The sequence below is a fragment of the Petromyzon marinus genome, chromosome 79, assembly GCF_048934315.1.
Source record: "Petromyzon marinus isolate PM22_M1 ecotype Great Lakes invasive population chromosome 79, UKy_Petmar_22M1.pri1.0, whole genome shotgun sequence".
Classification (NCBI taxonomy): domain Eukaryota; kingdom Metazoa; phylum Chordata; class Hyperoartia; order Petromyzontiformes; family Petromyzontidae; genus Petromyzon; species Petromyzon marinus.
The window spans coordinates 2,935,792-2,952,768 of NC_133745.1; the positions used below are offsets into that span (position 1 = coordinate 2,935,792).

The 16,977-nt window shown below is 47.0% G+C and overlaps 2 protein-coding genes across 2 annotated transcripts; one reads left to right on the top strand and one right to left on the bottom strand.

Moving 5' to 3' along the window:
- Positions 1–2,300: 2,300 nt before the first annotated feature.
- On the bottom strand, positions 2,301–15,045 carry LOC116937006 (zona pellucida sperm-binding protein 4-like). The gene is made up of 13 exons (XM_076056909.1): positions 14,981–15,045; positions 13,553–13,626; positions 12,606–12,695; positions 11,643–11,764; positions 10,092–10,197; positions 9,370–9,504; positions 9,000–9,178; positions 5,979–6,076; positions 5,487–5,614; positions 4,294–4,483; positions 3,654–3,789; positions 2,926–3,019; positions 2,301–2,638 (listed from the first exon to the last, which is right to left on the bottom strand). The coding sequence occupies exons 1-13, from the start codon at positions 15,016–15,018 to the stop codon at positions 2,379–2,381; spliced, it is 1,650 nt and encodes a 549-aa protein (XP_075913024.1). The 5' UTR covers positions 15,019–15,045; the 3' UTR covers positions 2,301–2,378.
- A 297-nt stretch (positions 15,046–15,342) lies between these two features.
- LOC142907420 (zona pellucida sperm-binding protein 3-like) lies at positions 15,343–16,863 on the top strand. Its single transcript, XM_076056913.1, has 3 exons — positions 15,343–15,475; positions 15,965–16,176; positions 16,597–16,863. The coding sequence occupies exons 1-3, from the start codon at positions 15,421–15,423 to the stop codon at positions 16,762–16,764; spliced, it is 435 nt and encodes a 144-aa protein (XP_075913028.1). The 5' UTR covers positions 15,343–15,420; the 3' UTR covers positions 16,765–16,863.
- Positions 16,864–16,977: the final 114 nt, after the last annotated feature.

The window sequence follows — 16,977 nt, forward strand, 5'->3', positions numbered from 1 at the left end:
TATCTGACGCTGCGCTCGCGGGCGACAGGTCAAGATTTTCTTCTGCTGAGTGAGGCGAGTCGCACGCGCTCTCTTTGTTGAGGTTGTTGGCGACTCTCTGAGAGCAGGTTTCCTCCACTGCTGTATGACTCAAGTCGCACGCGCTTGGTCACTGGTTTGCTGAAGTTGTTGGCGGCTGCTCGTGCTTTTCCGCTGCTGGTTGAGCCACGTTGCACGTGCTTTCTTTGTGGAGATGCTCGAGCGCTCTCAGCGCTGATTCGCTGATACTTTGTTGGCGGCTGGCCAAGCTTGACTCGCTGATCTGTCTTGACTCTTGACTTCACCGACTTTTGAAAATGCGGCTGACCGTCATATTCAAAGACAATTATCTCTGCGCAGTGGAAAAGGGGGGGCGGGGTCTGTGTGTGTGAGTTCGTGTGTGTGTGTACAGATGGATCCTGCGATAACAATCTGTTTGCCCTGCCGTGAAATTCCTCTCTCGCGCTCTTCGGGAGAGACAAAGGCGGTCGGGGTTGCTTGGGATATTGTTTAAACTCTTTTGTAAGTTTGCCCGTTTGCCTCATTCCTTCTCGAAAACCTTTGATGCAACTCTATTTTGTCTCCAAGCTTTGTTTTAACAGTCAAAGTATTAAAGGTGAAAATCATTTGATAGCGAATTAATTATTGGATAATAATTCACTGATGTATCTGGTGGCCTGGTCTTAATTGGAGTGAGCGCGAGGACCGTTAACTTTAGCTTATTCTTGTTATTGCATTTTAAATTTTTACCGTTTAAAAAAAATGGTTTAACCCGTGGGCGTCCTCATTTCTGGCTTGCGGAGGGCTTCCCTCTGCGTGACCTCCCTTAGGGCAAAACAAACTCTTGTTCATCTGGAGATCTTCGCAGATAGCTGCTAACATCCTCGCCTCGAGAGTTTTATTATTTTTCTTTATTTATTAATGGCCTGTTTATGACCGACACCTGGTTTTGCGTGTGCCTGGCTTATGGGTTTTATTAATTATTATTTTTTTCGTTTGTTAAAAAATATGATATATATAACAGCAAATATTATTGTTAATATCAATTTTGGAAAAGGCTCATATACAACAAGATGCATCCTGTGGCTCAGTTCTCATTAAAATCAGCATACATTGCAGTTTGATGTATTTAGTTCATCTTGGACCAAGGATACAAACAAATCGCGAGTGTTCATTTGGGGGCTTTAGTTTGGCTTTGTGCAAACCCAATAGTTTCAGTTTAAAACATCAAAAAGGAAGACCAATCATGTTCATTAGGCAAAGAGGGAGTTTATATGGGTGCCATTAGGCATTTATTTTACAAATGTTAGTTCAGGACAATGTTATTTTGTACCATGATATTTCAGGCTATAGGTCAAGAAGTTGTGGTTCGTGTATTTTCTATTATTTACAGGTAGGACTTGACGGAAATCACCGATAAAAATAGAGTACTGGTTCATTCGTCATCATGTCAGTTATTATGCAAGATTGAGCAAGTCCAGGAGAAATGGTATTTTCAGGTTGTCCGTCCTTCAAACAGTGTGAGGGCGTTTAGGAGAAACTGTTCAGGTTTACTTTTCAGGAAGGGAGGCTATGTCCAGGGAGATGGGCAAATGATTTCCAGGCCGTGTTTGATGCAGCGGCCTTCATAACAGCCGAGTTTCAGGCAGATGGTTTAACACAGTTCAGGCAGTTGTAGACATGAGACTCCTGGCTATCAGCATTTGTGGTGGCCATGCCCAAAGCGTTAACCAGAGGAACCGAGTTGAGGCAGAGTTTCTCCAGCAATCACCCTAATGCAGCTAGAGACGACACGTCGCCACTGTATCAGCATATAGGTGTCTGAAGCACCAAGCCGCTCTTGCACAAGGCCACAAAGATTGTCTAGTCAAGCCTCCATAGCGTGGTGGGGTGCTTGTCTTTTCCAGAGTAAAAGCACTTTTGACAATGTGGACAGATGCTTTGTAATGCCACAACCTAACCTTTACTTAAAGCTAGTTAAACTTGACAGCATACCTTTACCCCTTGCCCTACATTCTTCATGGACCTTTGATATAGTTCGTTAGGTGTGCGATGGAAATATCCCTGGAACATAAGGTCCACATTTGCATGTTTTAGGGGAAAAAGATTCATTAAGTAATAAAATACATCTGGATTCAGATTCATTAAGCATGGCAAGGTGCTTATGTTTGAAGGCAATGGCATAAACCTTGGTACAAGTTGCCACTATTGAGGGACTTGGCCAAATGCGGCACTAATTCTGCACACATACAATCCTTGTGAAAGGACAGAACAGCAGTAGCGAATTTCAGCATTTTATTTTATTAGACCACAATGGTCAGCAAGACATGCAAGTTCCAGCAAATCACAAATAGTCGTGATCAATAGCCACTCCCGTCAAGCGCCACAGCCCGGCTCCTGTGCCTCCTGACGGCAATGGCAGCAGACAGGAGAGCAACGACGGCTGTGGCAATGACGAGGAGAAAGGACAGAGTCCCAGCCGAGGCCCATGATGAGGAGGGAGTCTCCAGCAACAGCAGAGCTGCATCGTTAACATGAGCTTCTTCAAAGAGCACGGGGCCCTGCAGCGACACCACGTGCTTTCCTACCACGCTTGAAGCGTCAGAGACGGTGTTGCGCTCTGGAACAAAAACAGAAATTGGTTGATGACCACTGGCCCATACAAAAGGACGCCATATGCTTCAGGTCAAGTTCCTCAGAAACTCAAACGAGTAGGTCATTAATGGCATGCCACGGCTTGTCGAAAACGAGTCTGCAAAGTCACAGCTAATGTGATCTAAATAAGAACATAGCAACATTACCACAAGCAATGAAAACCCCTTTGTCATCTTGACAAAGGGTTACTCTGCGAGTCTTTGCTGGGTAAATAAGCGCAAGATATTTAATAGAGGTCGCGGTGGTACTCACTGTAGCGCCTGGTCTGCCCACACTGCCGATTGCACTCGGTGACAAAGTTGGGGCTGGAGCTGTCGCACACCACGATAGAGCAGTGTAGATAAACCTGTGGCAGACAGAATGCATCGCTCCAGTAAGTAAAGGTTCCCATGTTTTAGGTAGTCCTTCTGGCTGTCCAATTGTACAAAGTACACGTCATATTCTGGGTTTGTTCAGTAAAGTCACGTAGAAGGGAAATAATAAAAGAAAATAAAGTTACGTTTCGATTGCAACACAAGCAATTAGGTGTGAAATCAGTAACAATTTTGAAAAAAGCGTCAGTTTTAGACAAATTTTCTTGCTGTTGTTTTCACACACCGATTGCTTGTTGCAATCGAAACGTCGTGAGAATTTGTTTTATTTTTATTATTTCCCTTCTACGCGAATTTACTGAAAGAACGTAGAATGAATCCCTGCAGTTATGAAAAGCTTTAAAAACGAAATTAAAAGTACACTTCATCCAGGGGTGGAGCCAGGGGTGACATTCTACGTATAAGTGTACGCCACTCGGTCTGGCGTACTCCGTGCAACTGCATTGTCAGAGTGTGTCACCAACCGATGGCGTCTAGTTCAGCCGACTCTGATGATTCTTGAGACTATAATGTTGAATCTCAGCCCGGCCTGAAATCCTGGCTCCGCCCCTGACTTCATCCCTCCATGGGGACCTGGTTTCTAATGGATGGAAAGAATCGGGCACTCACGAGGTCACGGGTGGTGCTGCGGTCAGAGTTCATGAAGACGAAGGCCTGGAGCGCCAGGCGCTTGTAGTGAGAAGGCAGCGGCAGGTCAGCGACACCAGGGAAGGAGACACTGCAACAAGGAGACTGCACGGGGCAGCTGCACAGGAAACAGTGCCGTTAAACCCTCAATTCTAAGCAAGTGTCATGTATCGGATTGAATGCACGCATCTTTATTTAAAATCTGCACGCGAGGATGAAGGCCAGCTTTAAAGTCAGGACGTGCTCACGACCAGCAAGGCAGCCCAATTGTCATTATGCATTGCACCATGTCCGATGCAACCATCACTGCATGTAGTCGGCCTTGTACAAACCACCATCTCTGGGATGCAGATGGTGGCCGTGTTAACATCAGAACATCAACCCAAGGAGCATTGTGGTCATCGACATTTGGGGATGGCACTGTAATCTTGTTTAAAACGACACCAGTACTTGGTCACCATTACACGAACCGTTGTCATTGAAAAAAGGGCCGTAATTAGCACAACTCTGCTTACGTGGGGGAAAAAAGAGCTAACCAATGCCTTGAACGAGGTTGCCTCTGCAGGCCCTGCTGTGGCAGTGAGAGAGGGTTTAGAGAGCACTACCCCGCCCCCAGCCTTACCCATCCGCCACAAGCTTCCACTGCGTGGGGTCGGCGTCATCTGCCGTGGGCGTGGCCCAGCAGTCCTTCAGGAAGAGCGCCAGCGTGGGGTCAGAGCGGTGCAGCAGTGACGCCTGCACGTAGAGCGGCGTGCCCAGAAGCTTCACCAGTGGGTACTGCCATGGCTGGTACGGCGTGGTGTAGGAGTTGTCTGGCAGCGTGTGGAGACGGTTCACAAGGCATGTGGATTAGTGGTGTAAAAGGTCCTGTTTACAGCACATGGACAAGGCAAAAGCACAAAGCCCTCTAAAACGTGCGCATAACTTTGAATTGTAACTCGGGCACACATTATCGCAACATTTTCCTGGTATAGAAAGTGGTTAACATTTAACTTGTATTTTCAGAATAAATTCTGTCACCCTCACCTCCGATTAGCATGGTTGGCTACATGACGTGTATACAACAGCATCTCTCAATGTCTGTAGATGTTTTAAAGGGGCACGTGGTTTCACACGGAAGTGGTGGGAATCGGGTGGCAACAGTTGGCCAAGCTCCAAGTCCCATTTTTAGCCAATTGGTAACTAATTAAGCTATTGAAAAGTATTTGTTCAAGCAAAGGTGACCTGCACAAATGAGGCCAAGAAAGCAGTCCAATTTTCCTTCAAACAATGCCCTGAAGGAGACCGTTTTGGTTTGTGGGTTGTGCAAAAGACGCATTTGGTAGCACCATGGCAATTAAGGGAATTGTCATCCCTTTCAAGGTCGGCCCAACACTAACAAAACGGTTTCAGCTGGTAGCTGCTAGATTCAAAACCTCAGCAGAAATTAGCATTTAAAGTTGCACGTCGTACCATGGAGAATGTGCAAGGCGTTCTAGTTCACTTGTGGCTGTGAACTCTGTTGGCAGGTTCACAATACTCTGGCAGCACGGCCTAGCATGTCATCCGTTTGTTGCAGTGGTTTGCAATTCAAGTCGAGCAGCCATGCCGATTAATGCTGCAGATGCATCCAAAAACCTCATGCAGCCTGCAATCGGTGGACATTAAACCAGCGTTGAGCTCCATCTCAGCACTGGATAAAATAAGCTCGAGCTAGAGCTAATACGGAGAAAACGACCCAAGTCTTTCCTGGGTAGAGCGACATCACAACCCGTGTTCCCCAAGGTGGCATTTGTTTGCTCCGAGGTGCATGGTGTGGGAGAGGGTAGCACTCACCAGTGAAGACCTGGAGCAGCAGGGAGAGGGGTCCAGTGGCAGTGGCTGGAGGTGGTGGTGGGAGAGTGCTCACCTGCACTCCAAGCTGCAGGTCGCCACTTCCAAGGAAGCGGCATTGAAGAACCATCCTGGTAAACAGACACCACCCGCCAAAGGCATGCACCACGCCCTCACGGCAGAAAGATTGCAGGGCGTTTTGCAGACGTACCAGTGAAGGGACCCACCTTGGTTAACACCGTGTTTACATTAGCCATAAACCACATTTCTACTTCTTCGGGAGACGTTAAAGATCCTGTGACAAAGACAAGATGCCCTTGTGCGTTGAATGTCCCAATTTGAAAATTAAATCGTTCAATATGGAAGCTCAGATTGGTCATGGTTCTGCAAATATTTAATGTCGCAGGGACAGTGGCGGGGGTGGGTCTCCTCTGCAAGACTCATGCTTGACCCTCATGAGCAGAGCACTTGCAGAGGGGTGGTGGCAGTGCTTACTTGTATGTGGACGACTTGGTGATTGCGACGTTTCCATCGACGCAGAGCTCCCGCTCAGAGGCCAACAGTAACTCGTACACGAGCTCTTGCCCACTCCACTGGACACAAAAAGTAGGTCACACAAAACGATAATGCCATCGAGTGATCAAGCAGAAGCATGATACCTGGTATTATCCAAGAGTCGAGATGGCTCAAAATGAGATATTATGATCCCCATAAATTCTGCTTGGCACTCGATTCATTTGACACTCAATCATAAAGGGACCCTGCTGTTCTTTAGAAACTCGTGCATTATTGTGCTCTGCACATCAAGGAGTTGTGCATCGTGAAGGGTCTGATGCAGCACGCGCCATCGTGTCTGTTCACCCATTTGATCTGGCACGTGGTGTTGTGTAATATACAAATAAACGTGCTTCTAAATGCACACACCTTAATAGATGGCATTCAATTAACAAACGTATTCTGTAGCGTCTTTCGTCTCGGAGATCATTTGCCCACCAATGTTTTAAATAGCTTGCTTGGATGGAAAAGTGTTCGAGAAAGTATGTCCTACAATTGATAAAATGTGTAGTTTAAGAAAATAGTTTAAATATTGTTCCTTGTAAGTATGTTAGGTTTCGTTGAAATTGTTTCTAAAATACGTGAAATTGATTATTGTAAGATAATAAATCATAAAACATCAAGTTTGTAATCTACAGTTGGCTGGCTCAAACATGGGCTGCATTTTTTACGAAAACAAGCCAGCTGGTTCAAACATTCAATACAAAAATGTTCCTTTAAGTCGGTGTGTTTAATTTGTTTTGATAGCATGGTAAAAATATTAAAGTTAAGGTGTTCTCCCTTTCCATAAGTTTGTGATTTTCATGGAGAGGTATGTACTTTTTCAGGTTCACAATTCTGCAAGACTTCCTGGAGCAATGATACTGAAAAATGTCGAATTGGTTCGATTTCTAATTTGTTCTGAGGAAATCTAACGTAACACATATCCATTAAGATAGCGACTCTATGGACAAAGCGACTATTTTTGGCTCGCTACGTCATTCCCTTACCGAGTTGCCAAAATCGACCTTACCTATAAGTGGGTTAAAGGCCAATACAGTGTTAGCACGTGATATATTACTCACAATTACCCACAGTGTTACCACGTTATACATTACTCATAATACCCCTACAGTGGTATCACGCGACACATTACTCACAATACACCCACAAGTGTTACAAAGTACCAAGACCTATGCAAAGTACTTGCGATAGTCTTCAGCAATGAATTAGCTATGATTGATATGGCCGCATCTAACTTGAAGGGACCACATTTTCCTGGTCCGACAGAGTTTGATGAACCTGGACACAACGCAAAACCAGACCAACGTTGGTGGTAGAAGTTTCGATATTTTTCGTAAGCTTGCCAAAAAAACCATCTCGACATGTCCATTCCCAAATCGTGAGTGGACGCACACTAGTGCAACGGATTGTCCACCTGGAAAATATTTCGTTCGGCGAGGGCTGTTTCCCAGACCAGTGTAAAATAATGAATGCAACACCCCTTTAAAATGTTGGCTTGAGCCATAGTGATCCCACCAACTAGTGCCCCATCCCACAGGTGATAAGTCGAGGGTCAGAGTGCATGTGAAGTAGTTTCTTGGCAATGTTGCTGCAACAGGCAGATTCAACCCATTGCAGTATCGATCTACCCGAAGTGATATAGAACGGAGGTAGCTTAACTAAAGAGCCCCAGTTAGGTCTCCAAGATCTTATATGACTGGATCACACGATATTTTGACACCATTGAACGAGGGCTACTAAAAATCAGGCTTCCAAGGTTCGGTTTATCCAGTACGGCACTGGGGTGGATTGTCTCATAACTATATGGTCGATCAATTTATCAAGCTAGATGACGGCCATTACTTAGTTGGCGGACTACAAGAATCAATTCTCGGGCCCTTACCATTTTAAAGCATAGGTCTTTGTTTGCCAATATCATATTATCGCATGACAAAGTGCCATATGCCGACGATACACCGCAGTGAAGTCAATATTTGATATGGAGCCTCAGGAATATTGTAGATACACTAGCAGTGCACGAAACAGATGAATCGAGAAAACTATAAAAGGTTCTGCAGGTTGACATTGGAAAACCATTTGTGGGATGAACAGGCGTGGCAGACGCCAACTCCAAGATTGTTTGATACTCTTTTAGAGCCTTGGGCACCATACAACCCAAAAAGTTCAATTAACACCTTATGCAAAATATAGTCAGGTCCTGACATTTTTCATATCAGGCTCTACAACATACTAGACCATCATTGAGTCGTCACAGCCAAGTGGCATATAGCATCGTATCGACAAGGCGTGACTATTGCACTTCTCCATCTTACAGATCATCTGGTAGAAACATTATCACGCTGAAAAATGTACGAAGCGCTTTGGTACGTGTAGTTATGGTACTGCAAAATCCAACCAAATCCTTCCAGTGCTTGCCGTTCTGTACTCCCTTTCGGTTAATAAGTGAAGTTTAATTCGATTAATTTATGCTCTATTGCGACGTTTACCTGTGGCTACCAGATGCATGACCATCAACCAGAACACCAAATTATGTCTGCAAGAATTGATTGTTCTCATTTGCGCAAGTCAAATCCTGTGCAATTAGCAAAATGTGCAAGCCACGACTAAGGAAAACATGGCAGCGAGTACATTACTGCATCAGGCACAAGTCAACTCGACCAGGAGTGAAGGCGTTGGGATTGTTCACTGAAGGTTTTAGAATCGAATTCCGGATACCATAGTCATGAAATGAATTGCATTAAAGGGCAACCTTAATGACTGCACAAATTGGCACACGACATGTTCCCATGTGGTGCATTTAATCCCATTTCCCAGTTGGCATGAAGGTACGTCAATGCTATGAAGATTCAGGCATGCCGAACCAGTCGCTGGGTTTCATCATGGTCACTGCACCACAAGTTACCCATTTAACTACATCAGGATGGGGGCAGGGCAAAGCAGAGTACAGGAGCGCAGTACCTGCACAGTGGCACCACACGCTGCCATGGGTACATCAAAGACTGCAAGGTCTGCAGACACCAGCACAGGGCTGCACTGCGCACCGCTACCGCCAGTCAGGTGCACGGTGCTCAAGTCCAGCGGTGGAGACGTTAGGTTCCGAGACACAGGCACGACAAAGCGCCCATCTGTGGTGCACACTGTGTGGAGCATGGTGGGAGGGTATGGGAGAGTTCGGTGAATCACGAAAGATGCCCCATGTAACCCGTGGTGATGCAAAAAGTTCAAAAACCAGCACAGCAGGATGCAACTGTGCACCAACATAGAACCTCACAGCAAGAGTATAGTTCAGGTAAAGAATTATGGAACTTCCGTTGAATAAGCTACATACCAGCTTCACTGTAGAAGCAGCGGCGTAGAGTGGTGTCGTAGCAGCAGCCACTCTGTGCACAGACGTCCGCGCTCAGCACACTCTGCACAGAGTTGCATGGGAAGTTCCTGCTCTGACCAGAGCACGTGGCGATCTCTAACAACAGCAGGAGCACAACAGGTGATCGTACAAAAACCCACGTACTTAAATAAGTCATCGTTTGAGCCACGTGTCAAGTATGTGAATGAGTGTTACTTGGCACATGACCAAATCACTCGGGCAATGCACCCAATCTCGGAAGCGGAGCAGGGTTGTGTATAGCAAAGATAGGCAAACACCGTGCTCACTGGCTGTAAAGGCTATAGCAGTGCAGCACAGTTAGTTGCATTGCAGGTCAGTGCCACTCAACCTTTGCCAACGAGGAGCAGCGTCGTGAAGCATTGTCAATTTAACCCTCAAGACCCAGGGGCAGCACCAACCAGCAGTGCATTAGGCAAACGCGTTCATATGGTGCAACCATTGCAATTGCCCATTGGGGGAAAGTGCATCGAAAAGGATTCAAAACAGCAAGTTTGTCCAGTAAAAGCCAAGGGCATGAAACGCACTTGCAGGAAATGCAAAAGCACCAGGAGAGATGATCTAGGTCGATACAAAAGGCAGCCGTTGACCCAGACCAATTCTATAGCACCAAGTCATAGGCAGTGCAGTCTGTACGTCCGATTAGCAGAGTCAATGATACTGACCTCCGGCCCTCGCCGATCTTAGGTTCTCAGGGCAGTCGATGGTGAAAGCCCAGACGTGTCCATTTAGTCCCTGCCGCAACTCCACCTGGACCTTCCTTCTGCCGTCCTGGTGAAATCAGCAGCCCTCAAATCGGACTCGGGGCCAGCGCTCCACGAAGGCTCAAACAAAATCAGTAGATTTTGTGCATTCTAAATGTTTGGGTGAGGCCAGGTTAATGACAAGTAAGACTGTCGATAGGAAACCCGTCACCACCTGCCAGCCAGACAAAGATAGGCAGACCGCACGTGGGGGTTGCATTCCTGGGTCCGTAATCACTTTCCCAGGTTAACCGTTGTTATTGTACAAACGGACGCTGCCCTGCTCTCTACGCGTGTAATACACTTTCCATATTTACCTTTCCACAAAACCTCCATTGCTCTTCCCACAAACCACAGCACACAAATTATCACCCTTCACACGGGCATCACGATCCTTGGGCAGATAGCTCATTAGGTGTCAACGACACATTTATTATTTATTTTAACTTTCATGATTTCTGCAAGCAACCTCAATTAGTGCACATCTTTCTGCACAAAGCTCGTATGTTGGTTAGGTCTTCAACTTACATTTTGCTGTTATACACCATACATGTCCAAGTTCGCCCTGCGTGCAATATTTTTCTTACATCTACGTTGGTCTCTTAGAGGCCAGCTTGGATAGTGACCTTTTGTAGTAATACATAGTGCCGTTTATTCTATACCTGGCATCAAACTGGTCCGATTCCAATCTTTGCATCGAATAGTATTGCGAAAGCTGCATCCATTGGCAGGCGTGAAATACACTGAAAGATTGTTTTCGTGTATTGTGATATAAACAACAGTTAACCGTTTACATAGTGCCTCTATCAAGGTGGCCACTTGGTGACATGGTCGTCTGGATGGCAAATCTTTACCGTTACGCACAGGTGGAGACCACTTATGCTAGAGATAATAATGATGGGACGGAGACTAAAGACAAGAAAGCAATGCAATGAAACTAGGACATGAGCAATAAAAGATACTTACTAATGGTTGGGAGAATAATGTAGCAACATGGCATAACAGTGAGCAAGAAGACAAACCAAGGTAAACTGGTAAAAAGACGATGGCAAGATCTTGATAACAAGACAGATGGAATGAGCATGGCATCGATTGTACGGGAATACCAGTCAAGAGAAAGAGCTGCTGTATAAACCAGAAACAAAGTAGCTACCACCGAGGAATGATCGAATTCATAACATCTTAAGAAAAAATAGAAAAGGCAATAAAACCCATCTGAAAACAAATTCCAGAGTGGACGGTACGAGCTAAAACAAAGATTAAATCTTGGAAACTTTAAAAATGCACGAGCCAAGCAAATGTGGAGGGAAAATAACACGGTAGACAAAATCCAATTTGATTAAGGCCAGAAAACATCGTTGGCACGTGATAGCTGAACGGTTATGGATTGCAAAACATCAAATTCGCTACTATCACATCAGCCCCAGCGGGTACTAGTATCGACGCAAGTCACAACGGTCTCCTCGTGTTCACCTCCACGTGCACGTGGCAGGCATCACCAGCAGCGGTGAAGTGGAGCCCAGCACCGTCCCTCGCGATGGAGAAGCCGCACGCCCCCTGCAAAGACTCCACATCCACGGCCTCATTCCGCACCGCTGGACACAAGAACAAAGTTAGAAAAACCTTCGTTTGGATGGCTTGTACACCACAAGTTAATGTAGGCAGTGTGACTGCAAGGAGAACAATGGATGGTGTCAGTGTCAGCTCGAATAGGAAGTCTCCACAGTACCAGGAACGTCTTTAGGACACAGGATCCTCAAGACGCTGCTGGAATCACGGTACTCCCAAAACCTTCACAACGACCTTGTCTAATAGTTGCTAGCAAATAAGGCTGCGTGTCAGATTTCGCGACAAGATCTCCCAAGTAGTCAACTGAGGACTCAGGTGGGAAATGCAGACGATGCGAGTAGAGAACCAGAATCTGACAGGAGTCACCAGGTTCAGTTTACAACGAAAGTCGTCACCTTGCATGAAATGTTCCAATGAAACGAAGAGCCCATTGCACAGACACGCACAATGTGGCATTGATGAATAAGGGAATAACCCATCTAGTAAAAACACGCAATTATCCTATGGAAGAATAAGATAACATTTGATTCTCGTCATCTGCTGCATTAGACTATTTGAAATGAACCCCGAAGCCAAATCATTACCATGCTTCGAATCCCAGATTCTTAAATGTTCCATTGTTCATGTGAATTACATTTCACAACGCAGAATGAACCAAGAAACCTAAACAGCGACACCATAGAAGAGAAACTGCAGAGGTAAGAGCACATCGAAAACAAAGCAGTTGGGACCAAACAAGTGGCCAGAGAATTTCAGTCCAGAAGCAATTTGATCGTATCCTTGAGAAGCTCCATGTAAAGTCATCATACAATGGATCAAGATGCTTAATTATTTCATCACGATTGAAGTGAACGCTCGTGGACTCACTCCGTACAAAGACACGGTAATCGTTGTCAGAGGAGCTGCTCCATCCCACAGAGAAACCCAGAGTGGAGGAGAGGCATTGCTTCAGCAGACCTGGGGGAGGCAGTTCAGAAGTTGGACAGGTCAACTACACCTTATGGAAAAATTTTAAAAAACAGCCCGTGCCGGTTGCTGGCTGGGCGCACATCAGTCCCTTCACTTGTCTGTGCACACAAGTCTGTAAGGTGCTGCGTTGTTCTAATTTGGCGCAAATTCCAAAAGGTCACGTGCACGACCCGACAGTATGAACCTCACACCAGAGATCGTCAACCTGCAGCTTCGAAGCCGCAGGTTGAAACATGGCTCATGATGTTTTGTTCATGGACGCCCCGCATTAGACTCTTGAAATTGTAGTGGAAAGTTTCCAAGGTAGATCCTAATATATGCAAATTATCAACGCGCGTGCACAGTTCGCCGTTACTACAATAGAAAGGAACTAGGCCATGACGATTTTGCCACGTGAGTGGTACGTATAGGTCGTGTGCGGTCAAACGGCGTACAATTGACTGTTTTAAGTAAAGTTGGAAGAGCCGTGCCAATCAGTCACAAGCCACATTTTTCGAAAGCGTTATTATCGTTAAAAGGAACGTGCATGGGAGCGTTAATGTCCCCGAACAACCCCTTTCCAATGCACTGGGGGACTATTAATCATCCCCATGGCGGCCTCGTGCCCAGCAGCAGTGACGTCGGGTCACGTGACTGCTGCAGCGCACAACAAAGTCACCCCCCCCCTCTTCGTCCAGGCAGCGCTCTCGTGGGCTACTCATGTCACCGGTCGCGTCTTCCAAGTCACCGAAACGCCGCCATTCTAGTTTTGCACACGGCAGTGTCTGTACACACGAGGTGGTATTGAGAGAATGGGCGATGTGGTTTGTCACGTGGCTATGGCAGCAGCAGCAGCGCCCCCTTACCACTCGGCTCCCCCAGCGTCCGCGGTTCCAGCGACTGGCGAAGCCTCGCGAGGACGGAGCCCAGGCAGAGGAAGCTGCGGTGGGGGGGGGGGGGGGGGGCACGAGAAACGTGACCGCCAAGACGAGAGAACGCAGGGGAAGGAGGGAGGCAAACACCGCCCCCCCAAAAAATGAAGTGGCCAGTGGCGATTTTAGGGAGCACCTATTCAAGGCCACCACGGTGCACGATGGAGTTGGCGTGAACAGCGCCACGCAAAGCCACCTTTGGAACCCCTGCCACCCACAAATGGTGCACGCGAGACATTTCAGGACCGCATTTTTATCTTAATGCATTGAATGGACTTTGTATTTATTTACAATAATGTATAATAGTGTATTGCTCTTTGCTTTGTTTTACCATTTGTTGTTTCAGTGCATGTAATAGCAGAGATTAGGGATTAATAAAGTGCAACCACAACCACAATCATATAAACATAAATATATTTTACAGCAATATATGGGGGGGGGGGGGGGACATTTTCAGCATATTTGAATATTGGGGGAGATATGTCCCCCCCAATATACATTACAACTACGCCCTTGGCCCTCTTATAAAAACGTACACAAGCCTTGATTAACCAGAGCTGTTGAGACACCACTAAAAGCCGCCACCACTAAAAGCCGCCACCACTAAAAGCCGCCACCACTAAAAGCCGCCACCACTAAAAGCCGCCACCACTAAAAGCCGCCACCACTAAAAGCCGCCACCACTAAAAGCCGCCACCACTAAAAGCCGCCACCACTAAAAGCCGCCACCACTAAAAGCCGCCACCACTAAAAGCCGCCACCACTAAAAGCCGCCACCACTAAAAGCCGCCACCACTAAAAGCCGCCACCACTAAAAGCCGCCACCACTAAAAGCCGCCACCACTAAAAGCCGCCACCACTAAAAGCCGCCACCACTAAAAGCCGCCACCACTAAAAGCCGCCACCACTAAAAGCCGCCACCACTAAAAGCCGCCACCACTAAAAGCCGCCACCACTAAAAGCCGCCACCACTAAAAGCCGCCACCACTAAAAGCCGCCACCACTAAAAGCCGCCACCACTAAAAGCCGCCACCACTAAAAGCCGCCACCACTAAAAGCCGCCACCACTAAAAGCCGCCACCACTAAAAGCCGCCACCACTAAAAGCCGCCACCACTAAAAGCCGCCACCACTAAAAGCCGCCACCACTAAAAGCCGCCACCACTAAAAGCCGCCACCACTAAAAGCCGCCACCACTAAAAGCCGCCACCACTAAAAGCCGCCACCACTAAAAGCCGCCACCACTAAAAGCCGCCACCACTAAAAGCCGCCACCACTAAAAGCCGCCACCACTAAAAGCCGCCACCACTAAAAGCCGCCACCACTAAAAGCCGCCACCACCACGCTCCTCAGGCCTCCTCACCTGGTCAGGAGCAGTAGAAGAACTCGCAGGTTCGCCATCGTTAAACAAATCGGCTGCGTCGCCTCCCTTCGCCCACGGCACCCCCTTTTATATTGAGAGCCCTCAGCGATCCCGATCCAGATTAGATCAGAGCCACCCACGCATTGTCTCATCAGCGAAATTTTATCAGAACATATCCACCCACGCATTGTCTCATCAGCGAGATTTTATCAGAGCGGATCCACTCACTCATTGTCACATCGGTAGATGTTTGCTCGATGTCGGCACAAGTGCATGGGTGAGAGCTGCACCGCAATCACGCAGCACGTACGCAGGAGGAGTTAATTGGCTCATTACTGAAACCGAATGAGCCCGCGCGCAGATAAAAGCCACGAGTCGGGACAGTGGCTGCGTTGGCTCTGCTGGTGCCGTGCTAAGTCTCGGTTTTTGTTGTCCTTGCGATGGAGACTACGAGGGCTTTGTTCGCGGTCTTGGGGTTGTTATGTCTTGCCTCTGGTAAGTGGAGTTTGGTCGAAAGATGCACTTACGAACTTGTTTTTTGTCGTTCTATGCAACTACCGTGTTGCCTGATAAGAACACCATAATATACCCGTACTAACAATGGGTTTGCTAATGTGGCGTGGTGGTTAATTCACTGTTTCATATACCTGAACACCAATTTGCGTCCCGGTAATGTTAACATCGGCGACAAGTGTCTAGACCTGGGCTTTGCCCTAATTCAGCCCGTACTGATCTGTATGGTCAAACTGACGACAGCAGAGTGTGCAAGACTTGATCCAATAGTGGATTGCCAAAACGTATTCTTAACCTGTCTTAACGCGTGTATTAAGTTACTGAGGTGCTACTGGGGAATTCGAACCCTAGTATTCGCAGCTCCGTGTGGATGATTGTGACTGCGAGTTTCTGAGACTTTCTACGGCTTCACTGACCACCTGTGTCACTGTTTGGGTAACTCTCGCGCCTCGTCCCGTGTGGCACTGCCAGCTACAGTGGCCACCTCCGCCACGGTGAGTGTGGTGTGTGACGAGGCGACGCTCACGCTGACCGTGAGCAGGGACCTGTTCGGCACGGGTCACCTGGCCCAGGCGAGTGACCTGTCCCTGGGGGTGCCAGCCTGCCCCGTCACTGGGAGCGACGCCCTTGCTGGGACGGTGACGTTCCTCTACGCACTGGAAAGCTGTGGCAGCAGCCTCCAGGTAACTGGCTGCTAATGCTGCTGTAACATAATCTTCGCAATCCAACTGCTTTATTTTTTTGGCCGAGTGTAGATGCATAAGAACTACAATTCCGCATTCGAGTCGAGCCAGACTTCTTCAATAACAGCGGGGTGTATTGCTTTGAAGTCCCCTTGGTATTTGTAGATCGGTCATTGTATTATTATAAGGTCTGTTCTGGATGATCAGTCGTTCATTAGAGCGTTTTTATTCTCCCATTCTACATCAGGAATCTGCATTTGCCATGGTTTGTGTGTATGTGTTTTTTATGGTGAACATGAGCTAGGTAAATTATTTAAACCAAGGAACTGCTGCATTGGGTCTTTCAAGTTGTTTGAACTTTTATTTTATTCCAATAGTATCTCACTGGGTAATAAATCCCACGTCTTCCTCTCTTCTTAGATGAGTGCAGAGCTGCTGTCTTACGAGAACTACCTCTACTACCGCCCCACGTCTAACACGGGCATTATCCGCACAAACTACGTCGCCGTGCCGGTCGTTTGCCGCTATCCCAGGCGAGTTGACCAACAGTCTCTTGTTGAAAATTGCTTAATTTTGATCTCCAGCTAAACTTCTTGCTATTCTACCTCTGGCGTTAAAACTCCGTGCCTTTTTCTTATTGTTTAGCTTTGCAAGGCCTGAATTGCAATAAAGCCAAAATTACAGCGATTTAATCCACGCATGGAAAGTCTCCCTGTGCAGTCTGTCATGGTTTTTGGTGCAAAATTTACTGATGCGTACACAGCAATCGCCTGTGTCGTGCCCTGCCTAAAACATCCTGCC

Coding starts and splice junctions, on each gene's coding strand:
- LOC142907420 (XM_076056913.1), top strand. CDS start 15,421: ATGGAGACTACGAGGGCTTTGTTCGCGGTCTTGGGGTTGTTATGTCTT. Junction 15,476..15,964: donor GTTGTTATGTCTTGCCTCTG/GTAAGTGGAGTT, acceptor TGGCACTGCCAG/CTACAGTGGCCACCTCCGCC. Junction 16,177..16,596: donor GCTGTGGCAGCAGCCTCCAG/GTAACTGGCTGC, acceptor CTCTCTTCTTAG/ATGAGTGCAGAGCTGCTGTC.
- LOC116937006 (XM_076056909.1), bottom strand. CDS start 15,018: ATGGCGAACCTGCGAGTTCTTCTACTGCTCCTGACCAG. Junction 6,077..8,999: donor CGTGTGGTGCCACTGTGCAG/GTACTGCGCTCC, acceptor TTTTGTGTCCAG/TGGAGTGGGCAAGAGCTCGT. Junction 3,020..3,653: donor GCAGCACCACCCGTGACCTC/GTGAGTGCCCGA, acceptor TGTCTGCCACAG/GTTTATCTACACTGCTCTAT.